Here is a 23,508-nt window from a genome sequence, read left to right on the forward strand (position 1 = left end):
CAGCCTTGTACAAGCCGTCAGCCAAGGCGCTACGCGTGTGCGACCCACGTTCGCCTTCGTCGCGATCTCTCCAAGATGCCAACCACTCCCCGTATTTCCCACTTATATTACCACCTGTTACTTTCTTGTGCAGACCAAGCCTCTTGTCATCACCACCAAGCTTTTGGCGTCGCTGTGTCTTGTGATTGCAGACCGCCCCAGTATCACCGAAACGCTAACATCTACCCCACGGATCGACCACACAACTCTACATAAAAGGCGAACATCACTCTGCAAAAGAAAGAGAGGGTTGCAGTCGCTTCGGTCGTCTCTGAAGCCCTCGTGAAGCAAGAGAAGATATTTGTTAAGCTTTGCCGTCAAGCTTCGCCGAGAGTTTAGCAGAGCCATCGAAGAAGCCGACATAGCCGTTCGCCGGATTTTGAGGGTCCGTTCAGGGTTCGGTGGCCAGCCATGCCTACCTTGGCGGTCAACAACTTCAACATTGTCTGTGCGACATTGGGAGGATTCATTACGCTTTTCGGTCTCGTCAGCTATTTGATGAAAGAGCATTATTATCTTAGTGAAGCCTGTAAGTTGCTGACCGCCTGGGTCTGGACCATGAGAATCTTGGGCAAAGAAGAGCGCATAGCTAATCTGCGTGTGTTTAGTAATATCACTCATCGCTGGACTCATCTTCTCACCACATGCGACAAATTGGATCAAACCAGAAGAATACGCTCTCAACGATGTCGAAGTGCTGGACACCATCACTTTGTACTTTACGCGCCTGGTGCTAGGCGTCCAACTTGTCCTCGCGGGTGTGCAGCTTCCCTCAAAATATCTGAAGACAGAATGGAAGAGTTTAGCCCTGCTACTCGGCCCGGGCATGACGTTCATGTGGATAGTGACCAGTCTGCTCGTCTTCGCTATGGTCCCGCACATCAGCTTCCTGCATGCCCTGGCCGTAGGCGCCTGTGTTACACCCACGGATCCTGTATTGTCCAACTCCATCGTCAAGGGAAAGTTTGCGGATGCAAATATTCCGAAGGAATTGCAGAAGATCATCGTGGCTGAATCGGGAGCCAACGATGGTCTTGGGTACCCGTTCCTATTTCTACCGCTCTACCTTATCGAGCATATTGGCCATGGGGGTCAAGGGTCGGACAACAGCACTAAGGTTGCAGTCGGCCTGTGGTTCGGTGAGACTTGGGGCTACACAATCATACTCAGTGTTGTTTACGGAGCCGCTGTGGGTTGGATTGCGAAGGAATTACTGCATTGGGCTGAAGAGCGGAAATACGTGGACCGCGAGAGTTTCTTGGTGTTTGCAATCACCCTGGCTGTAAGTGTCTCTTAAAAATCCTGATGCTGTGAGAATTACTGACCGCAGAATTAGCTCTTCATTGTTGGAACATGCGGCATGATTGGTAGCGACGACGTGCTTGCCTGTTTTATCGCCGGCAACACATTTACCTGGGATGACTGGTTCCGCCTCGAAACGATGGACGACTCATTCCAGCCCACCATTGATATGCTTCTGAACGTATCAATCTTCATCTGGTTCGGCGCTGTGTGCCCGTGGCGCCTCTTCGCGCATTCGCCCGTCATTCCCATCTACCGACTAATTCCCTTGGGTATCCTCGTACTGCTGTTCCGCCGTCTGCCCATCATCTTCGCTATGCACAAGCAGATTCATCAGATTGAGCAAAAGCGACAAGCACTCTTCGTGGGCTTCTTTGGTCCCATCGGTGTGAGCGCCATCTTCTACCTCTACATCAGTCTCGAGTTCCTTGCCAAGATTCAAGTCGATGGCGAAGTCAGGGAGGATGCTGCATACCTGATGGAAGTTATGAACGTGGTTATTTGGTTCTTGGTAATCTGCTCAGTTGTAAGTTCATTCTCATTCCATGATCTCAGAACGTTGTTTTCTAATGTCAACCAGGTCGTTCACGGTCTATCCATTCCTCTCGGCAAAGTCGGCTTCTTTATCCCTCGCACCCTAAGCACAGCTTTGTCCTTTGCCCGCACAGGCTCTGCCTCCCCCGAAGACACTGGTCCCGCCTTCCACATCGAGGGAAACGACCAGACCATCACCGATGCCGAAGCGCGCGTTCGCCGCCGTCCAGGCTGGTCTCGCAACGGCGGCGATTCGCTGCCAAACCGTGTCGTGCGCATCGGCAGGTCCATAATTAGTTCGGGGACTAGCTCAGCCAGCACATCGAGAGCGACATCGAGAGCACCCAGTACGAGCCGCTCAGCTAGTCAGCCACCAGTACCAATGGCCAGTGTCAACGCCTTAGTCTCGGACGGGGAGGGTGCGGCGCCCAAAGGAAATGTGAAGGCTGGTGGTGAGAATGGCGAGGCGCCGGATCCAGCTGAAAGAGTCGTTCCTGGAAGAACAATCCGATTCCATGACGAGCAAAACAAGACCAAGGTTGGAGATGAAGAGTAGGGAATTGGTGTTCGATCTTTTTCCTATGTTCGAGTGTGTGTGTTCATGTCGAACATATGTGTGGCATTTAGCGACGACATCTGAAATTTCCCACAAGTTTCCATGGTAAAATCATACTCAATCCACGATGTTACCAAGAATATATTGCCATAATCTTTGGAATATCACAAACGCAAAATATCCACAACTCAATCCAGTTACGTCCACTCAAACCACACCAACAACGCCCTTCTCCCCACCCTCTCTCCTTGCAATCTCCTCCACATCCACAACCGTCCCCTCCCGAACACTCTTCTCCAACTCCTCTCTCTTAACCGCACACCTCGCACTATACGTCGCTTGATCCCTCTTACACTCCTTTTCCCAGAAGAAGTTCTCGCCCCAGCACGCTACGCCGACCAATTCAAGCACCAGCACAGACACGACTAATCCCGTGGTCGTTGCTATCAACCGCAGGCTATCGAGGTGCGCAAGAGGGAGCGTGAATATGATGACCGAAACGGCGGCACGAAAGAGAAGACGGATGGGCTTGCGGAGGCGCTGATTGGGAATCGTGCGGTGGACGTGTGTTGCTGAGATAATGGTAAGGCAGAGGAGAGAGATGCCTAGACCGCCGCAGTAGAACCAGACTAGGCCTTTAGAGATGTGGTCTTCGGAACGGGAAATGAAGGTTTCGGATAGGGATTCTAGGGGTGCGGAGGCGGTGTCGTGGGCGCGGACTAGGACGCCGAGGGCTGATGCGGATAGGACGAAGGACATGATGAAGGGTAGGTGGGCGGAGAACCATGTCAAAGCTGATTTAATCGTTAGCCCTGGCGTAAGATTTGGGTATCTAAATTACCGGAGAACACATGCCGTCGAATGGCATGTGTATGTAGATTGAACGAGTCAATCTCAAAGTAGACCCAGTTCAACACGAACGTCTGCACCAAACCCAGCACCGCCTTCCCAAAGAACGCATTGATCCCCATCGCCACACTACTCTGGTACAGCAAGCCCAACACGCAAGAGCCAAATACCAGCGTAACAAACGCATTCGTCCGCTCAATCCGATGCTCAATGTTCGTCGCGGGATAGAACTCCAGACTCGTCTTCCACGACTCAGGTACGAACGGCGTGATGGGCGACCCCGGCCGCTGAAGCAACACCATGGCAAACTGACCAAAGAGATCAAACAGAATAGCCACCCAAATAAGTCCCTGTCGCTTCGGTTCCTCCATACTCACGCTCGCCATCCAAAGCGCCGCTGGGATCAAAGAGAGTAACGCATTCCCCAACATACTTCCCCTCACCATGGGAATGCACCATGCGTACCAAAACCAACAGCTCGTCAGAAACAGTCTCGCCGCGAGATAGAACCCCACAAGCGGCGCATACGTCCTCTCCCACGCCTCAACCATGTTCGTCGTAAAGCCCAGCAAACACGTTAGCAGAAAGAGCACAGATACCCGCCTGATCACGTCGTCGCTATCGAACCACGACACCAGCACCCCGATATCCGTCCAGAACTTCCAGCCCATGATGAAGGTGATTGCGAAACGAAGCAAGGACTGCGCGGTGGGCTGTTCAGCTGCGGAATCGCCTGTTATGGCAATAATGCCCACGTAGAAGAGGTCAATGAAGAGTTCGTAGCTAGCTACCTCCTGTGCCTCTTTTGCGCGCCACAGCAGGCCCTTGTGGAAGTACTGTCGTACGATGGGCTTTTGGTAGAAGTGGATTGCTGTACCGCGCTGACGATCAGAGTGCCATGTTTCCTTGTCAAAGGAGGAGTCGGTGAGGGAGTCTGATGATGGGCTGTCTTCCTTGGTGCGTAGATGGGCTGAGTAACCGTATTTGGAGAAGTTGGCGTCGAGTTGCACGGCGTGGGAGGTTAGCATGTGGAGTTCGGTGGAAAGCGTGTCGAGGTCGCGGATTACGCGCTCGAATTCTTGGGCTAGGTCGCCGTGGTCGAGGTGCAGTTGGCGGTGGTGTGCGGTGTGGTGGGCGTGGGTGTGGCGGAGTGCTTCGATCTGTGTGCGTTAGTAGGGCGATTGTTCCATGCCCTGGCTCTCTCTTCCTTGTGTAGAACTAACATGTTCGGGAGATCCATGGATGACTAGGTCGAAGTCCTTTTTCTCGCTCGCATTGCTCAGCTTCCTCCTTATGTGATTTGCCTCATCGGGTGAGCTTGCAATGTGCACCTTTCTTCCATCTGGACTCAGAAAGTGTTTCAGCCTCTTGCCTGTGTGGTGACCAATGTGTGCATGATGGTGCTGGTGAGGGTCATGCTGTGCGCTTGTTGTCGTGCTTGTTGGATCGTCCATGTTAGCAGCCGGCATGTGCGGGATACCGGTCATTTTGCTCGTCACGAAGTAGAAGAAGGCGCAGATAACTGGGAGAGATAAAGAGAGGATCCCAGATATGCTAAATAACCTATGCAATGCAAGTACCGACGCTGTCTCGTTGGGTCGAAAGTGCGGTGGCTTGCCTCTACCCGGGCTAGCGCCTACCCGATTGGTCGAGATGGAAAGTCAAGAGCGTGAATAAGCAGCTACAACACCTGGGTAAGCTGCGGGGCGGAAGCTGGAGTTCAGCTTATGTCGTTTCATGAAACGACAGCTCCAAGATATAGCAGGATTGCTTGTGTGAGACAGGCTGCTTTGGTTCCTTGGTTCCTGACTGATGAGGAAGGAGCGAGAAATGCCTACGAAGTCTGACTGCAAGGAGAGGCTCTTCAGCTTTCTGTATGATCCTGCGTAGATGAGTCAGAAATCAAGCATTGTGATGGCTTTTGCCCAGACAGCTAGGTCGGAAAGACAACATGAAGCGATAGGAACATGCGCATGCGGACACCGCTAGCAGTCGCCGGATGTCTGGTTCTGTGAGAATCCTCCTGCTCATGCTGGAGACTGCGTGGGAGGCCTTCATGGAGCGGACAAGTCGTTGCAGTCTATGCGTTTCCTCTATAAGTCAAGAACACAGTCCTGGCTTGATGATAGTATATATTGCTCGCTGCCGATATAGGCATACTCTGTGTCGAAGGACCTGAGCGCTTCGCTGTCCTCCGAGACCCTGTGTGTCCGCTGTCTACCGTTTCTTCGTCTGCCCCGCAGGACTCTGTGTACGTGCGCTCGCGCTGCCTGAGTCGGTCTTACCGGCCATCCACGAGGCGAGGTCAAAGTTCTGTAACTGCGATGCAGTGTTGGTGTTTCCGGAGCCCAGGACGCCGTTCTTCTTCATCTCCTCGAATTCCTCTTTCATCTCGGGGTCCACTACGCATGTGTCAGTAACCTTGGCTGTACCTAGCAGGCTGCCGAGAGACTTACTGTTCTCCATCAATTTGGGCATACCGAAGATGAGACCCATGGACACTATCGCCATGAGAATCATAGGGTTCTTCAGGAATGACAGCGGCGAAACTGCGGCGTGTTAGCACAATCTCCCAATTGCGCATTGTCGTGATGCCAACTTACAGCCTTGCCTCTCTTGGTAGAAGTACTTGGTTCCCACCGGCCTGGCTTCAACCACCAGACCGCTACCGCCCTCGCCGCGGCTCTCTCCCTTGTTGTCCCATTCGTTGCCCAGGAAGGTCTGGTATGCCCTGATCATCTCCTTCTTCTCCCCGCTGCCCTCTGCCGCCTCCTCCACGGTGACATCAATCCTCAGTGGCTCGAACGCATAGTCGCGGCAATGCACGGTAGCAAGATAGCTTCCGGCGCTCACATTGTTGAAGTTGAACGTGTTGGAGCGCGTGAGATAGGCATCAAGGGGCGGGCCGGAGGACTGGAGCGTTGCGTGCGTGGTCGAGGGGAGCGTGGACGGATTGACAAGGACCGTGTTCGGGATTTGCAGCAGCAGACGTGCAGCGTTTGTGAGCGTCGCAAAGGACGAGAGGGTGGCGAGTGACGTCTTCATCGTGGCTTGGGTTGAGCGGGTCGTGAGGTTGATGATATCGCTCTGGTGGGCGATGCTTGATGCGCGAGAACGCACGGGCCTACTCAGACATACCACCTAGGCCAGTACTACTTCGTACTTCACTTTCCGCTCGGCTATCCCTAATGTCCGAATCAGAACAACAATATGTCGAGAGCCAGGATGCTGATCAGACCTTGAACCTAAATTCTGAGCGGCCGACATTACCTAGGTACCTAGGTATCGTAGTACTGGTAGTAGGAGAAGTCAAGAGGAACAGCATCACGTAATGGTGAGATGTTGAGCTACCAAGACGAGGAAGTAGCGCGGTTAGCTTCATTTGTTACATTGCACTGGTACCTGAGTAGTATACATTGAGATATGCTGCCTCCCACTCCCTCCTTCGAACTCGTTGGCTCACTCATTCTCACTTTGCCTCGGATCCACTAGACTGAGGCGCGCTCTCACTTTGCTGCCTGGAATTTATGCCCTGAAGACGTCATAGGGATGGGCTCATGCGTCCGCCACTGGACATATATTGTGCCCGCCCAGCTACTTCTTTCTTCTAACCCACCCACACGCCTAACTACCGCCGTCGACGGTCTCTTTAGAGCAACGAACCTTCAACAGCTTCGGAAGTATCTTACACGCCTGGTACTGCTCGATGACCTTGGTATTGGACTCTTGACGACGGCAGTTTAGCGCCGTGGTTTCTTCCTTTCTCTTATCCGCAACCCCATCCTATCGCTGCCGAGAGTCTTCGTAGGGTTCTCCTTTCACACCACTCGTCCGTTTAAATGGGCACTTTAACAGTGCCAGGGAGAATTCTTTCCGGTTCTAAGGCGGGGGTTAGCTTCTGCTGTTTGAACAGCCGGGTCAAAAGCTATTCTCTACTACCGTCTTGAGGTGGGGGTCTCTTGTCAGCGATAGTATGGTGTTGCGTCCTCTCTTCCTTGGTTCGCACTGGAGACATCCATACTTGCCAGGTAGAACAGGCCGTTCTACTCTCATCTACCGGCGAGGTGTCCAGGTGCGAGCTGAGGATCGATAGGTCCCTTGCTCACGATCATCTCCGCCAACTCCAGGTATGTTGTCCCTACTAATCAGTGGGCGAGAACCAGGTTCCTTCGGCGTGAGCAACGGACCTCGGCGGAAGTCCCCGCGGGGGGCTACAATTTTTCATTTCATTGACATGATCACCTTGCGTGGTCAGTTGAGGAAGAGAGTCGTGGCGGGCCTCGGCTGTATGCGTAGTTGCTCGTTCGGAGATAGCCTGCGTATCCAGATACTGAATTTGATTCGCTTATCGGGACATCTTTCCTGGACAAGCTCATCGTTTCACAGATGGGTGTCTGGAGAAGAGACGGGACGTCGCGTACCTACCTAGATAGCTTCCAGCCCCGGATTTTGGGCGGCAATCGCACCCGCCAAGCTTCTAAGCTTCCCCGCCCCATCAAGTTCGAGAACCACTGTCGCGACCAACGTCTGCCATAATCTACCTCACCTCCAAGCCGACTCTGCAGCGATGTTCACACTGAGAACATCACCGTCCAAGTACCACGTAGGGAGTAGCCGGTGGGTGAATACGAATACTTATAACCTAGCCTGCTGATCGTTTTGCATGTGGCAACTGTTGAGGGGAAGAGGACTACTACGCAGAGTTGAGGCACGCTGTGGTATCCAAGGAGCGTCGGCTTATCGCGAGGAACGTCAAAAATACCATGCGTTGATGAGCATGAAGATAAGAAGAATCAATTTGCGTACTGGTACAAAAAGGCAAAGCCCAAACAATGAAAAGACACCTTGACTACTACACCCGTCGCCAGAACAGTCCAGTCAACAGTAACGGACTCCTTCCTTCGCGAAAAGAATCAGATAGTCCCGCACTGACACCCGGGATGCACAAACGAGGTCGAATCCTTATCTCCTCAAACCCACACCCTCACTACGTCGACCTTTGAACAAGTAGGATTTTGCGGCTCGCCCACAAAACCTATCTTCCATGCCAGCGACCGCCACGTGTCGTCATACCTCATAGTACACATGTACCAATTCTTGACCTTTTTCGGTGGATGAACCCAATCAGGGGCCTTGCCAGTATCATCTTTGGCGATTGTAATGTACATGCTAGCGCTGCCGTCTTCGAACCACACCAGTTGGTATGTGTCGGTCCAGGGCGTGAGGGCAATGTTCACGAGATTGGTCCCAGCTTCGTACTCGAAGCGCATTGCGGACGGAACGGGATCGACGCGACCGTAAAGACTCATGGGCCAGTTGAGGATACCCTCGGCGTCGTAGGAGGATACGTTGTGGTAGAAGGTAGTGTAGGGACGTGCAGGGGTGGCGGTCGTATCGTTGGTTAGGCATAGGCCCTCGTAGGCTGCGGACCAATGGCAAGCTCCGAGTGCGTGGCTGCTATCTGTCAGGATGAGGAAAAGAGCTGAAGGGTGGTGATATGTACTCATTGAGGTCATTGTCGGTTGATTTGAGGATAAGACGGAAGCCATTGGACTGGTGCTCGAACCCACTCTGGGCGATCGTGACCGTCTGGGCTAGCAGAGTTGCGAGAGCTAAGGTAAAGAACTTCATGGCGTGCTAAGCTTGTGGATGCTGGAAGGATGTGTTCGGAGTTGATTAACAAGCTTGTGGGCGTTGATGATGGAATGCAGAAAGGGAACAGAAAACGGAGGCACGGTGCAGCTTTTGTACGGCATTAATGACGGGTACTTTCCCAGAAAGTGCGGACATAGATCGTACGAGCTGTGCGAACTTGAGGAAGTGGCTTTGACACAATATGTTTGTATGGCAGGAACTAACGTTGCAGCTTCTTACCCTTCTACGTCAATCAAGAAAAAGGCTAAATAGGCCTGCAGCCTACATTAATATAGAAGCATACAAAGTAGTCAACCTAGCGTTCATGTAGGCTCTGCACCTGTTTAGTTTTTTTCTCCCTTGTGTAAGGTGCTTCAATCGTCTTTCGTGAACTCCGAATGCTGCCGCCACTTCTCCCCAAACTTGAAGATGCATAACGGGATGATGACCAAACACAAGCTCAGTGCGCCCAAAAGAGTGAAGCCCAGCCCATAACCAAGTGCGTCAGACAATGGACCGGTCGTGAGTGGCAGGAAGGTGCCCATAAGGCATCGCGTGACGATGACGCCCGTCATAGCCGATGCGGAGTACATACCGCAAGCGTCAACGACGTAAGCAGATAACGGTATAACAGTCAGAAGGAGCGAGAACCCCATCAGGGCCACCGAGGCGAGAAGCAGGAGTACAGGCAAACGGTATTCTGCGATCCAGCCGTATGCGATTACCGAGAAAGGCAAGAGGATCGCACCCAGGATAGAAAGAGGAAGGCGGTACTCAGGTTTTCCTTTTTCGCCGTCGGGCCCGCGGAGCTTGACGTATATCCTATCGAGCGTAAAGTTGCATACTAGTACACTGCAGAAAGATCCGACGCCTAGATATCTGTTAGCTGCCGTGAGTTCAGGCATATCAAGATACTTACTGAACGAGATGAAAGTGTAACCAATCTGGCCGAACTCGAAGTCATACCTGTCCAGCAAGATCGAGGGTAATGAAACGCTGACAACGTAAAAGAAGCTGAACGCGACCGAGGCAAATAGCGAGAGAAGCATGAGTACGCTCGAACCGAACAACACCGCAAAAGGCCTGGTGATAGAGTGCCAGAGCTTTGCTAGATACTCATGCGTGCTCTTCGACTCCGGAACCTTTCCAGTTTCCTGCATCGTCTTCGCTGCTCTTCTTCTCAAGACAGCCATCTTGTACGTCTCTCTGAAGTAGACGAGGAACAGAACTTCGCACACGATAGCTAGTCCGGCGGCGATGGTCAACATGCGTCGCCACCCTATCGTCTCTGCGATGGCGCCAGAGATGGCAGGGCCGATAGCTCCTCCAATGAGCGGCGCAAGCATAACCAAAGACATTGCGGAGCCGCGTTGCTCGCTCTCGAAGATGTCTCCGATAATCGCTGGATTGAGGACGTTCGAAGCGACGCAAAGACCTGTGAGCATCCTCGCAGCAATGAACATGCCGCTGTTCTGGCTGCAAACTGCTAGGATAGTCGCAGCGATGAAGCCGATGTTACAAACGTTGAAGACAGGATAGCGTCCAAAAATCTCTGATAACGGTGCGATAAGTAATGGACCAGCGGCTTCTCCAAGTTCCCAGATAGTCACGAGGAGCGCGCTGTTTGCAGAGCTCGATTGCTTCCCATCGAGATCCGAGACGATTTTGCTGGCGACCGGTACCACGCCAATGCAAGTAAAGGTTCTGTAGACATGGTCAGCGTCGAAGTTCTCCTGACAATTGGAGTGCTGGGAGAATATGCATACACGGTGAACGCCATAAGAGCAAGCAACAAAACGATACCCCATTTGAAACCTGGCGACCAATTGCGAGGGTCCTCAGGGTCCAGAGGCTCAAAATCAAGCGCGTCATTTCCAGCTTCCTCGGCATCATTCTCTTGTTGGACGCTTTCGTAGTCATGCGATATTATTCTGAGCAGTGGTTGCTCTTCGTCCGTGAGCACCATTGTGGCTTTGTTTTCACGGAAGGATTCCTCTAAAAATATTCAAGATGGGATGATTGCGAAGCACCGAGGTTTACAGGACCCAGGAACTTTTTCACGGGATGAGCGCGGCGGATTGTGACTAATGAACGCCCTAGGGCGTGTTTGGGTATGGGGTAAGCTTTAGCGTCGCTCAACTGCGGTGGGTGAGGAGCTGGCATCTGTTGAGCCGTCAAAGTCCGTGCAGCATGCATGCTTCCAGCCTCGTATGCAAAGTAAGATGATTGGTCGGTGTAGCATCGTTCCGACGTTCGATCTGTATTGGAATAATATTTTGTCGTCTTTACTATTCATCTACGGCTGTTCTCAAATCCGCTGTGTTGCACGCCACCTTATTATACAAGGTTGAAACTAAACAGGTGCGCTGAAGTCTACATTACAACGTAAACATAAGTTTTAAGAAGTATTAAGGCAATGTAGCCTTATAGCCATTCTTCTCACTCGCGAAGAGCTGAACAAGCAAGTCTTCGGCGATGTTCGTTCAGACTGTACATCTGAGAACACCCTCTTACAACCACCACAAGTCAGCCTAGCAGTTCGTGCAGCATCCCGCTTTGGCTTGCACGCAACCTCTAAAGCTTGATGCCTATCCAACCCTCTCTTATCCCCAAAGAGTTTTCCACAATCTTTACAGGTGTACTGTGCAGAATCCTTTGCTTCCTTGTCCCTTCCACGTCGGTACTTCCGGATGTGATCTCGGTTTGCGTCTTCCCCACTCTCCCTTTTGTATTCTTCTTTCCTCTTTATGGTCTTCTCCCCAGACCTTCGCGGCAGCTTGAAGATGTCTTTGTGGGTTGCTTTGTAGATGTCTTGCTTCTTCTTGTTTCCTTCTGCACGCTCACGTAGAAGCTCAGCGATCTGCTCAAGCCCGATCTGTTCCAGGCTCCTACTCTGCATCATACAGCTGTGGCCGTTTGCACCATCGTACTCCTGCTCACTCCTCTTCCAGAGTGCAAGACGTTCACAGTTCTTCCAGGTACCGACTATAGTCCAGAGTCGAAAGGTCAATGTGTGCTCGACAGCAAGCACCAGTGTCTGGTCAACCCCTAGATACGCTTGTACATCGAGCTATTCCGGTAACGTCAACCTAGGGGACAAACTGGACAGGCCGCAACCTACGTTTTTGTGGTTACAGCCTACATCAACATAAAAACATGCAAAGTAGGTAGCCTCACGTCAGTGTAGGCTCTAGGCATGTTCGACTTTTTTCTTTGTATGATATGGTATCTGTCTGGCTATCGCATCCCGTTTCAACCATAGTTTGCTCACGGCCCGTAGCCGGCAAAAGAATCATGTGTACCGTGTACTTTACTATATATCACTCTCGCGGATATGCGCCGATGGCGAACATCATGGACAAGATGTCGATTGGTTCCAGATCCCGAGCCACCTGAAACCACAGCTCCATAGGCATCCGATCGAGACCTTGCGGTAGGGGTCGTCTTCTGTTGCTTGTATTCGAGGCTCTATCCACACGTACTATGCTGAAGTAGGTGTGCGCACTAAGCTCCGGGGCGATCCGATGCCGCTGCAGGGTAGGATAGATGGCTAGAGCAAGGTTCATAATACTACCGACACCCGCATAGTTGATTATCATGAGGAGCAGTTCGGCGGGAAGGAGATTGAACAATCTGTCGCACGTGTCATCGCTGGAAGGAGGCTTGTGCGGTGGCGGCGGCGGCGGAGGAGGTGGTGGAGGAGGAGGCGCTGCAGACGACATTGTTGCTGCACGCCAACCTAGGAAAAAAAACTGAACAGCCTGGAGCCTACGTTGACGTTGGGTCACCTACTTTGCAAGGTTTCTGAGTCAATGTAGTCTGCAGACCTGTTCAGTTTCTTTCTTATATGAGCTGGTTGCGTGAACGTGGACGGCAAGCGTGTATGTGGTATGTCCAACAAACTGACGCTTGCTCAATCGGTATGCGGTTTGTTGGGTGAGTCTGCAGCGACAGACAGTAGCCAGCGGTAGATGTAGCCTGAGAGAAACCAGGCTCCTACACCGACCGCGGTGATGTATATCGCGATTGGGCCAAGTGATTGCGGGAAGACGTTCAGTATGAAGGGATCGAGTACTGTGGTTGTTAGACGACGCATGACACATTAGTGAGATGAGACGTACTGATGTCGGCATCAACTGGAGGCGGGTAGTCCATCAATGTGCGATTGGTCGAATAGTAGGACGCTGCAGCCTGGAGGCGCAACAACAGTACCGACTCTGGGGCTGCAGGCGGCGCTTCCTTGGTGTTTCCGTCGTCGTCCACTGGGTCGCGTCGAATGACTGAGCTATACTCTGATAACGAGGATATCAATTCGGGAGTATCAAATACGTGGGTGACTGAGTAGGTGTCGAGCCAGAAGTCGGTGGGTTGCTGGGCACGTCAGTACAAACAATCAGGTGAGACAATGCACGCGATATGCAACGGGAAGGAGCAGTAGACTCACAGTGGCCGGCCAGCAGATGCGCACCTCGTACCTCCTGCCGCCTTGCAGGCCGCGAAGCAGGTACCAGGACTCGAGACCGTGGGGCAGCGACTCGGTGGGAAACTGTACAGGGACTCGGATCGGGAGGATGGTGGACGAGGGCGACAGGTGGTGCAGGCCGAGGTCATCTAGCCCGGGGCGGACATTGGAGAGAGTCACAGGGCTGGGACCAAGGAATATCGTCTTCTCGACGTTGGCATTCACCGTCCAGGCCTGTGTGACGATGCAGAGCAGCCCGGCGGAGAGGCGCATCTTTGGCGGACAGCACGTGAGGATGAGGGAGAGTTGAGAGGGCAGCAATTCATGGTCTCTCACGTCGGCCAGCGCAGCGCCATGGGCAGACAGAGGAGCGGCAGGCTTGAATTCGTCCGATGAGGTCGTGTTTCTCGCGCAACGGCCAGGCAGCTGCATTGGACGTGTAGCTTAGCGCCGTGGTCCGTGATAGGCGGACCCTTTTGGTCTAAAAGTTCGATTCCACAACACAACAGCACTTCTCCCCCACTGCTCCACTCCCACCGACAGCAGCTTCAACCCTCGCCGCCCAGGTTCCCCCGAGACTCCATTTCGATACCCCAATTACTACCTTTCCTCGCAGCCACCATGAGAGAAGTCATCAGTCTGAACGGTATGTCGTTCCTTGCGCCATGCGCGCCCTGACCGCCTGCAGCGGGACATCCCTGGCTATTTGTTGATGCTGACTTTGTACGCGTCTAGTCGGCCAGGCCGGTTGCCAGATCGCAAACTCTTGCTGGGAGGTGAGTTGCACCCGACGACACGCGCTGCTGCTGCTGCATCCCATTCTACGCCGGAAGAAGGGGCTGCGGATAGCTCACCGCCAGTGCGCGATATACTGACTCGGCTTCGCAGCTCTACTGCCTCGAGCACGGCATCCAGCCCGATGGTTTCCTCACCGAGGAGCGCAAGGCCCTGAACGACGACCACGGCTTCAGCACCTTCTTCTCCGAGACGGGTAGGCCGCTTTCGCCCCAGAGCGCCATTCCGACTGCTAACAATGCGCAGGCCAGGGCAAGTATGTCCCCCGTACCATCTACGCCGATCTTGAGCCCAACGTCGTCGATGAGGTCCGCACCGGCCCTTACCGCTCTCTCTTCCACCCCGAGCAGATGATCACAGGCAAGGAGGATGCCTCGAACAACTACGCCCGTGGCCACTACACCGTCGGAAAGGAGCTCATCGACCAGGTCCTCGACAAGGTCCGCCGCGTCGCCGACAACTGCTCCGGCCTGCAAGGTTTCCTCGTCTTCCACTCCTTCGGTGGAGGAACTGGATCTGGTTTCGGCGCCCTGCTCATGGAGCGTCTGTCCGTCGACTACGGCAAGAAGTGCAAGCTCGAGTTCTGTGTCTACCCAGCGCCCCAGGTCGCCACATCGGTCGTCGAGCCATACAACTCCATCCTGACCACCCACACCACACTTGAGCACTCCGACTGCTCCTTCATGGTCGACAACGAGGCCATCTACGACATCTGCCGTAGGAACCTCGGTATCGAGCGCCCCAACTACGAGAACCTCAACCGTCTCATTGCCCAGGGTAAGTTGCCAGAGCCTGCTTAGAAATCCACTCTGCTAACCTGACTCAGTCGTCTCGTCCATTACCGCCTCCCTCCGATTCGACGGTTCCCTCAACGTCGACCTGAACGAGTTCCAGACCAACTTGGTCCCGTACCCTCGTATCCACTTCCCTCTCGTCGCCTATGCTCCCGTCATCTCCGCCGCCAAGGCCGCACACGAGGCCAACTCGGTCATGGAGATCACCAACGCCTGCTTCGAGCCCAACAACCAGATGGTCAAGTGCGATCCTCGCAACGGAAAGTACATGGCCACCTGCCTGTTGTACCGTGGTGACGTCGTCCCCAAGGACACCCACGCTGCCATTGCCCAGGTCAAGACCAAGCGCACCGTCCAGTTCGTCGACTGGTGCCCTACCGGTTTCAAGGTCGGTATCTGCTACCAGCCCCCCCAGATGGTCCCCAACGGTGACCTCGCCGCTGTCAACCGCGCTGTCTGCATGTTGTCCAACACCACGGCCATTAGCGAGGCCTGGTCTGCTCTCTCGCACAAGTTCGACCTCATGTACAGCAAGCGTGCCTTCGTCCACTGGTACGTTGGTGAGGGTATGGAGGAGGGTGAATTCTCCGAGGCTCGTGAAGATCTCGCTGCCTTGGAGCGCGATTACGAAGAGGTCGCAGCTGACTCCCTCGGGGATGATGAGGGCGTTGAGGCAGAGTACTAGACGGCTTGTTACCGTACTGTGTAGCGTGTTTAAGAGCAGTATGGCTCTACATTGTTGATTGGAAGGTGTCTTGTTCGAAGCCTCGCTTTTGAAGAGAGACAAGTACCAGATTGATAATGGCGGGCTACGGCGTTTACAAGGAGAGCTTCTAGCGTACCTTCTTCTCCATACATGAAGCGATTTGGGATCAATTGTCCTCTTTCTATGTTACTCCCTTTAGTAATGCCAATACATTGTCAAGCGGCACTTTCCATGGATCTAACATTCGATCAAGTATTATAAGATGATTGATTGATCAGTAGACCCTTGCACAAGAAAAACATTAAACAGGCCTAAGGCCTACATGAAGATACAAACACGCAAAGGAGGTAACCAACCGTTAACGTAGGCTCTAGGGCGTTCAATATTCTCCTCGAATGATGTGCTATATTGAGCAGCGAAAGCTCGCTGTGCTACCCAAATAAATCATCACTGCATCAAAGCAACGATTGCACAACATCTCTCATTTGACCCCAACCAACCTATAAGTCATCCTCATCGGCATCATCCCTAGCCAGCGCCTTCTTCTCGGCCAACTCCCTAATCTTCTCCCCAAGCACCTCCCTCCCATACCTACTCGCCACCTTGCCCGCCAAATCCAGCATCTTGCCATTCGCATCCCTCATCAAGCTAACAATCTCCAGCGCCTTCATCCCGTGATCTTCACCCGCCAGACACTCCAGCCCAAGCAACTGAAGCAGCGCACGATCGATCGCCACTTCGAGCGTACTCAGCGCCGATTTCTGCGACGCCGTCGGACGCGTGTGGAGCAGGGTGGAAGAGAGTTGCGAATGCAATGTTGAAGCGAGGATGAAGGCTTGTTCGTGGTCTTGCTGTTTCTCCTCGTTGGTCTGTGGCGCATTGGCGTCCTCGTCTTCATCTTCCATGTCGCTTTCCTCGCCTCCTCTTCTGTTCTTCTTGCTCTTCGCTTTGTCGATGACGCTCGTTAATGGAATTTCGAAGCCAAATTCAGAGAGATGCGGGACGGGTGCTGAGGGGTATTGTTCTCGCCCTTTGATGACCATGCAGTGGAATTTTGCGCCTGCTATGCCTTCGGATGAGGTGGGTGATGACGCAACGCCGACGGGCCAGTAGGACTCTTCTTTTCCGCCACCGGCGCGACGGGAAAGAAGTTTTGTGTCGAGCATGGGGACCCAGCGTGCTTGGCCCGTGTTTCTCCAGCCGAGGAGGGTGAGGAGGACGCCTGAGGAGTCGTAGATGTAGGGGTCGCCTTCTGCAGAGAAGAAGACGGAGGTTAGAGTGGTGCCTGGGGGCAGGGCAAGGATATCGGAGTCTTGGTAGACGATGTCGTGTTTGATATTTTCGATTGTGTAGAGGAGTTGGGTGCTAAGGTCGTTTTGGATGGGTCCGTTGCCAATCGTGAGGATGTAGTCGCGCCACGCCGCACAGGTGACTGCTGGGGAGCTCTTCTGCCTGTAGACGCGTACCGGAAGGCCGAAGAGTGAGTATATGCGCACGTAGTTTGTCGATGTAGTTACACAGACATATGAATTCGATAGTGCAATTGCAGTGACGGATTCTCCAGTCGGCAGATTAGTCCGCCATTCGGTTCTTGTCGTCCATGTCTCATGGGGTCGGTAGTAGATCATTGCTGGGTTTCCGTCACCGGTGCTGTTGGGTTGGCAGGCGAACAGTGTACCGTTCTCGTTGAGGCAAGATTTGTCGTATAGGAAGACGTCGGTGAAGTGGAAGTTGCGGAACGTGTGTTCATCGTAGAATTTGACGCTTACTGTGTGATGCTTGCCCTCCTGTTCCACGGTCTCGACATAGCCGGTCAAGGAACAGCAGAGTAACCGGCGGTTTCCGCGCCAGGGTGTGCTACCTGGTTGGAATGGCTCGTGAACTTGGGGACGGAAGAGGGCTGAGCTGTATGCGCGACGTTTCGAGGCAGGTTCTACGCCGCTAGTAAGATGTCCGTTTGGACGTTTCTTAGCAGCTGTGATTGCAGGAGCATATCCAGCGCCATCATCGTCAATGACGAAATCCTCCATCTCTTCATCACCATCTACTTGAGCTTCATCGTCCTGGAACTCTGGGCCTAGGATATCCTCCAACGAGTCCGGGGTTCCACTCCTTTGTCTCGGCCGTCCAGGAAGAGTCTGTACGTTGCCGTTTGTGAGCTTCGCCGGTTGTGGGACACCGGCTCGGCCTTCCGAGGGGTCGTGAAAGAAAGGAGCGGAGACGGTGGGCTTTTGTAGTAGGGGGAGATGCTCGTCGGGAACGAGGTCGGTATGGATGAAGAGTTCGCCTTCGTTGTTGGTGTACGAGAGGATGTTCTCCGTTGGGTGCCATGCCATTGCGAGTATTGTCGCCTTGACGTCGTCGAGCTTCTTGAGCTGTTTCTGCGTCTTGGTATCCCAAAGGCATAGACTGAGATCGCTCGACGTAGTCGCTAACAAGGCACCGTTCGGCGACCATGCCGCGGCAGTGATGTCGGCTGTATGACCTGTCTTGAAGACTCGCTGCCTCTCCCAATCACTCGTCGACATGACCTGTATCTGGCGCATGGCGGTGGGTGTAGCAAAAGCTCGCCCATCTGGATGCCAAAGGACTTTCGAACTCGTCTCCGCATCTGATTCTAGGCTCTTAATCATGCCCTCCACTCTGTTGACCATCTCAGGCTCTCCACCCTCCAGGTTGTACATGTAGATGTGGCCGTCGGTGCAGGATACGGCGAGCTGGGTGCCGGTCTTGTCGAAGGAAACATGTTTTACGGCTCGAGGCTGTTCGCGCAGGTTTTTCATGCTCTTGTCTTTAACGTTTACGAGGTTTACGACGAGTTCACTGCATTCGTTAGTGACCAGATCGGACGAATAGAGCCACATACGTACTCGCTGGCAACGGCAATCCAGTTCCCATCCGGACTGAGAGCTACATCCCGTACTGGGAGCGTAGTCCTGACCAGAATCTCTTCGAACTTGCCATTATCGAGCGAGAACCTGCTTACTGTGCCGTCTTCTGAGCCGGTAATGAAGTAGCCATTCTGGGTCCGAGGTCAGTACATTGCCTCAACTCGGCCATGTTGTGTTGCGCACCCCAGCTACGACGGCAGTGTTGTTCTCTTGACATTCGTCTATCGTGACTGGCTCGTCATCAGACCCCGTAGTGAAGACGCGGCAGTAGTTGTCGACTCCGGCTGTGACGAGTTTCTTTCCGTTGGGTGTGTATGCGAGATAGGTTGCGCCAGGGGCATCTAGAGCTTCAATTAGGATTACAATCCTCGCTCATAAACTCAGGTTACTTACGGGCCTGTCGAGCGCGGAGGCGCTGTGTGGTAGCCATTGTGGTATGGTGTGATGGTTGCTACTCGGGAGTGCACCGCGTTCCGGTCGACGCGACCGCGTAAAGTGGGTGAGGCTAGCGCGCTTTGAAGACGCCCCCGCCGCCCTCATCATTCCTCCCATCAACAACATCCGCCATCGTGGACTGTCCTTCGCTTGCAATAATGCGGCTGAGTACATTCTCTTCGTTATATCTCATACCGAATCCGTCCCAGGAGTCTACGCGCTCCAGCACGGGAATAGAATCTCGTAACGCCACAATGCACAACAACGACAGCACCTTATACAAGAAAAAACCCGAACAGGCCTGGAGCCTACTTCGCCGTTAGGTCACCTACTTTGCATGTTTTTATGTTGATGTAGGCTGTAGACCATCTCATAAAATGAAACAATTCCATAATCGTGTACACTGAAATAAAATCATCATGACGAACGCCACGCTATGCACCCGAGCCCAGTATTGTCCAAATCAGCGCCAATCATGCATCCACTTTTACTCATCCCCTAAGCGTCCCTTGGAAATTCGTCTTCCAACCCAATCGTCACCTTGACATTCATACTACCCAGCTCCTGAATGAGAAGCTTAGCAGCATACGGCATAGTAATCTTGCGAACCGCCTTCTCGCTCTCGCAGAGCTTGCAGTAGCCGCTGTAACCCATTTGACCACCTATCATTACCATTAGTAAAGATCTCAGGAAAGAACCGAGAAGTTAAGGGAGAGAAGAGAAAGAGAACTTACACTTCTCACAAACATCAACATTATGCGCGTCGGAACTAATCATCAACCGCTCAAGCAGCAACTGACTAGCACCGTACGCAATCAAACAATCACGTTCCATCTCACCCAGACGCAGTCCACCGTCCCTCGCCCTACCCTCCGTAGGCTGTCTTGTAAGGATAGCCCGCGGACCCCTCGCACGCGAATGCATCTTGTCCTGCACCATGTGCTTGAGTTTCTGGTAGTAGATCGGACCGAAGAAGGTATAAAATTGGTGGGCTTCTCCTGTGATGCCGCTGGTGAGGTAGTCTTTTCCTGTGTAGGAGAAGCCTTTTTCTACGAGGATCTGCGACATGTCTTCCACGGTGGAGCCGCCGAATGCTGTGCCGTATTCTAGCGTCCCGTTTAGGACACCGGCTTTGCCGGAGAGGAGCTCCATCATCTTGCCGACTGTCATACGGGAGGGGAAACCGTGGGGGTTCATGATGATATCGGGGCAGATGCCTTGGTCGTTGAAGGGCATGTCTTCTTGTTGGACAATGAGTCCTGTTGTTCCTTTTTGACCATGGCGAGAGGAGAATTTGTCGCCGAGTTCGGGACGTCGGGTTTGGCGCATGAGGAGCTTGATCAGGGTCGTTCCGGCTTCGTTCTCGGTGATGCAGGCTTTGTCGATGTAGCTGCAGTCAGGCATCTTGTACTTGTCGGGCTTGTCTTTGTAGACGTTTGTTGCGGGCCCGGCTGTGTCTTGGGGTATGGATTTCAGGAGGTAAGCATCGCCGGCTTCTATGCGGGCTCCGACTTGTGCGATACCGTCTTGTCCGATGGCTTGGTGGCTGGTGTTATCCACGTCGAGAGCGCCGGCATTGATACGGTCGGAGGTGCCGTTGGCATACGTCTTTAGTGGTGTGACGTGCTTCTTCAGAACCTGGCAGCGTCCGAAGCCGCGGTCGCAGGAGGCCTTGTTCAGGATGAGCGCATCCTCAATATCGTATCCGGAGTAGGACATGACAGCGACGGTTGCGTTTTGACCAGCAGGCAGCTTGTCATATTTAGTGAGTTCAATGGTCCGGGTCTTGACCATGGGTTGCTGTGGATAGACCATCAAGTATAGCAGTGTGTCTATCCTCTTGAACTGGTTGTAGGCGATCGCTCCAATAGCTTGCTTACCCATAGCGCATTGGTAAGTGTTACGAGGCGATTGGTTGTGATGGGGGTATGGGATGAGGCCAGCGACGGCGCCCAGGATGGTGAAGGGCTCAATTTCGAGATGTGTAGTGTATTGGTTGATTTCGCTCTCCTTCAAAGCAATGTTCGTGTCGTTCTCTTCGTTGGTATCGAGATACTCCACCAGACCTCTTGTCAGGAAGTCCTCAAACTCCATGGTGCCCTTGCGAAGCGCCTTTAGGTAGCGCGAGGTAACCTTGGACCGTTGGTTTTCGACAATGATCATCGGCCGGCAGATTCGGCCTTCATCCGTGGCGATGTGAACTTCGCAGTGGTCGTGATCGATGTGAATGCTAGTGAACTCGGAGATACGTCCCATTCTCCTGAGTTTCCGGAAGCTGTTGAGGAATCGTTTAGGTGTGTCGGTGACAGCGATAGGTGTACCGTTGAGACAAACACTATACACACCATCTGCGTGGATCTCCTCTCCAGTCTGGAAACAGATATCTTCTGCACCCAACATGAACACGATCTTACGCACTGGGTCATCGTCATCTTCGGTTGTGATATGCGTCATGAGCGCCAAGTTCTTGACCAAACCACAGGCTTCTCCTTCGGGTGTATCGGATGTGCACAGCATGCCAAATTGCGAGGGTTGTAGCGCACGGGGACCAGAGACCTTACGCGTCTTTTCGAACTGCGAACTGATTCTCGTCATCATACCTAGCGCAGCAATGTAACTCAGTCTGCTCAGAACGTGAGTAACACCCGCCCTCTCCATCTTGAAACGCTTCAAACTCCAATTTCCAGTCGCAATGGCGCGCTCGACACCCATAGTGATGTGGTTCTTGTGCACGCTGAAGTGCGAGAAGGCATCAAACTCTTGCGCTCGAACTGGCTTCTTCAGCACTTTATCGATGCTCAACTTGAAGTCGTGGTTGAAGCGCTTGAAGTGATCTTCAAACAAGAGTGACAGCATCTGTCCAGACAACTCGAGACGCTTATTCCCGACATAGTCGCGATCGTCCACAAGCTTCGGATCTTGCATGGCCATCAGAACTCGACGTGCCATGAGAGCTACGTACAGTGCCTTTGGTCGGTAGTTTGTGCCTTCGACTGGGACGTGGGGAAGGACAACGTTGGACAAACACTCGATAGCCTCTAAGTGGTAGTTTCGGCTGCGCGAGGTACCGAGCGGCTTCTTCACTAGTCGTACGCGATGGCCGATATACTCAAGCGCTCGCTCCTGAGTGTGTATGCCTTCCTTTGCGCACGCTTCGAAATTGGCAGCAAAGTTGTCTTGATACGCGGTATCCTCGCCAGCTATCAAGAGTATGATCTCCTTGTCGGAGTGTACACCCAGTGCCTTCATTACGAACACGATGGGGATCTCTTCGGAGAGCGTGTTGTGGCGGAGGTACATAAGACCCTTCTTCTGAATAACGTACGTCTTCGTTCGCCTCTCGTGCGTAGAACTGGTAACGCTGGCTTGCATGATGCCCTTGGCACTCTCAACAATGACACGGTTCTTGTTCAGCTGCTCTTGAACCAGAATGACCTTCTCTTGCCCTCGAGTGATGAAGTAGCCTCCTGGGTCTAGCGGACACTCGTCCATGACTGCCATTTCTCGATCGTTCTTTCCTGCAAGCACGCACTTGTTGCTTTTCAGCATGATAGGCATACGCCCAATCTTGATGCCCGTCCGCTTGACCTTTGAGTTCCCACGGGTGTATATGATGTCCACTACTATCGGCGCAGCGTATGTCATGTCGCGCAATCGGCACTCGTTGGGTGTAATGGTACTGCGGTGGTGGTCGAGGTCATCTTCTTCCTGTCGGTTAGGGGAAAGAACGCGGATGTCTGTGTACTCGAGGAGGAACTTGGGGTCGGTATCGCTGCGGACGAAACGGTTGGCCTTGAGGATTTTCTTGAGTTCCACATCGACGAAGTGGTTGTATGAGTCGACATGCTGCTTGACCAGTCCCTTGGTCTTCAGGAAGGCCGGCAGAAGATTCCACTTATCACGCGCAGTATTGATCGGATCGGTCAGACTCTTTCCGTAGTAGAAAGGCTCGAGGAGGGCGGCAAACTCGTCTTTGGCGTGGGTAAGCGGCGCTTTTCGTTTTCGTGTCGCCTCCGCTGATGTGGAAGCGTTGGGATTGAGGTCAGTCGCATCGTCGCCTGCTGTCGTCTGAGCGTTTGCGCCGACAGCGTCTACGTCCATAGCATCGTCGGCTTTCTTTACTGCGGGAGCAGCAGTCGCAGCATTCGCCTTCGCGGCCCCGCGCGGGGCAGCTTCGGGCTTCGCGACTTCCTAAAGGCAGATTAGTCCCTGGTCGCGACAATCATGCGAGACCTCGTACCTTCTTGCCCACCATTTTGTGCGACAGTAGAGCAGTCGGCGAAGGTTGAGGCGGCGGGTGAGTAGGTTAGTTCGACCGACCAGCTGCAGCAAACATTTGGCGTTCGGCGAGTCAGAAGTGAGAATTAATACTGGCCAATCGGTAATCCGCAGTAGTCACAGCATCCCTGGGTGAGTGACCAACATTCCAGACACCCAGACTCGCGTGAGCGAACCTTGGAAGAAGAGAATGCGCTTACAACTTACACAAGCATCATGGCAGTCTCAAGTTA

The 23,508-nt window shown here is 53.2% G+C and overlaps 8 protein-coding genes across 8 annotated transcripts; 2 read left to right on the forward strand and 6 right to left on the reverse strand.

Annotated features, from left to right (window-relative positions):
* Positions 1-450: 450 nt before the first annotated feature.
* J4E83_002779 (uncharacterized protein) lies at positions 451-2,431 on the forward strand (the record flags this gene model as incomplete). The annotated part of the gene is made up of 4 exons (XM_049329720.1): positions 451-487; positions 648-1,321; positions 1,376-1,867; positions 1,922-2,431. 4 exons carry the CDS (start codon positions 451-453, stop codon positions 2,429-2,431), a joined length of 1,713 nt encoding a protein of 570 aa, XP_049191399.1.
* Positions 2,432-2,638: 207 nt separating this feature from the next.
* On the reverse strand, positions 2,639-4,734 carry J4E83_002780 (uncharacterized protein; the record flags this gene model as incomplete). The annotated part of the gene is made up of 3 exons (XM_049329721.1): positions 2,639-3,225; positions 3,273-4,440; positions 4,504-4,734. The coding sequence occupies 3 exons, from the start codon at positions 4,732-4,734 to the stop codon at positions 2,639-2,641; spliced, it is 1,986 nt and encodes a 661-aa protein (XP_049191400.1).
* A 763-nt stretch (positions 4,735-5,497) lies between these two features.
* On the reverse strand, positions 5,498-6,325 carry J4E83_002781 (uncharacterized protein; the record flags this gene model as incomplete). The annotated part of the gene is made up of 3 exons (XM_049329722.1): positions 5,498-5,682; positions 5,737-5,829; positions 5,884-6,325. The coding sequence occupies 3 exons, from the start codon at positions 6,323-6,325 to the stop codon at positions 5,498-5,500; spliced, it is 720 nt and encodes a 239-aa protein (XP_049191401.1).
* Positions 6,326-8,250: 1,925 nt separating this feature from the next.
* On the reverse strand, positions 8,251-8,911 carry J4E83_002782 (uncharacterized protein; the record flags this gene model as incomplete). Its single annotated transcript, XM_049329723.1, has 2 exons — positions 8,251-8,734; positions 8,784-8,911. 2 exons carry the CDS (start codon positions 8,909-8,911, stop codon positions 8,251-8,253), a joined length of 612 nt encoding a protein of 203 aa, XP_049191402.1.
* Positions 8,912-9,288: 377 nt separating this feature from the next.
* Positions 9,289-10,880, reverse strand: J4E83_002783 (uncharacterized protein; the record flags this gene model as incomplete). Its single annotated transcript, XM_049329724.1, has 3 exons — positions 9,289-9,785; positions 9,834-10,618; positions 10,681-10,880. 3 exons carry the CDS (start codon positions 10,878-10,880, stop codon positions 9,289-9,291), a joined length of 1,482 nt encoding a protein of 493 aa, XP_049191403.1.
* A 3,117-nt stretch (positions 10,881-13,997) lies between these two features.
* J4E83_002784 (uncharacterized protein) lies at positions 13,998-15,650 on the forward strand (the record flags this gene model as incomplete). The annotated part of the gene is made up of 5 exons (XM_049329725.1): positions 13,998-14,022; positions 14,112-14,152; positions 14,265-14,367; positions 14,418-14,948; positions 14,998-15,650. The coding sequence occupies 5 exons, from the start codon at positions 13,998-14,000 to the stop codon at positions 15,648-15,650; spliced, it is 1,353 nt and encodes a 450-aa protein (XP_049191404.1).
* A 521-nt stretch (positions 15,651-16,171) lies between these two features.
* J4E83_002785 (uncharacterized protein) lies at positions 16,172-18,992 on the reverse strand (the record flags this gene model as incomplete). The annotated part of the gene is made up of 4 exons (XM_049329726.1): positions 16,172-18,494; positions 18,542-18,693; positions 18,746-18,903; positions 18,956-18,992. The coding sequence occupies 4 exons, from the start codon at positions 18,990-18,992 to the stop codon at positions 16,172-16,174; spliced, it is 2,670 nt and encodes an 889-aa protein (XP_049191405.1).
* Positions 18,993-19,495: 503 nt separating this feature from the next.
* On the reverse strand, positions 19,496-23,252 carry RPC2 (DNA-directed RNA polymerase III subunit; the record flags this gene model as incomplete). The annotated part of the gene is made up of 3 exons (XM_049329727.1): positions 19,496-19,659; positions 19,732-23,188; positions 23,238-23,252. 3 exons carry the CDS (start codon positions 23,250-23,252, stop codon positions 19,496-19,498), a joined length of 3,636 nt encoding a protein of 1,211 aa, XP_049191406.1.
* Between the last annotated feature and the right edge of the window lie 256 nt (positions 23,253-23,508).

Source organism: Alternaria metachromatica, assembly GCF_023757995.1.
Source record: "Alternaria metachromatica strain BMP 0045 chromosome Unknown scaffold_4, whole genome shotgun sequence".
Classification (NCBI taxonomy): Eukaryota; Fungi; Ascomycota; class Dothideomycetes; order Pleosporales; family Pleosporaceae; genus Alternaria; species Alternaria metachromatica.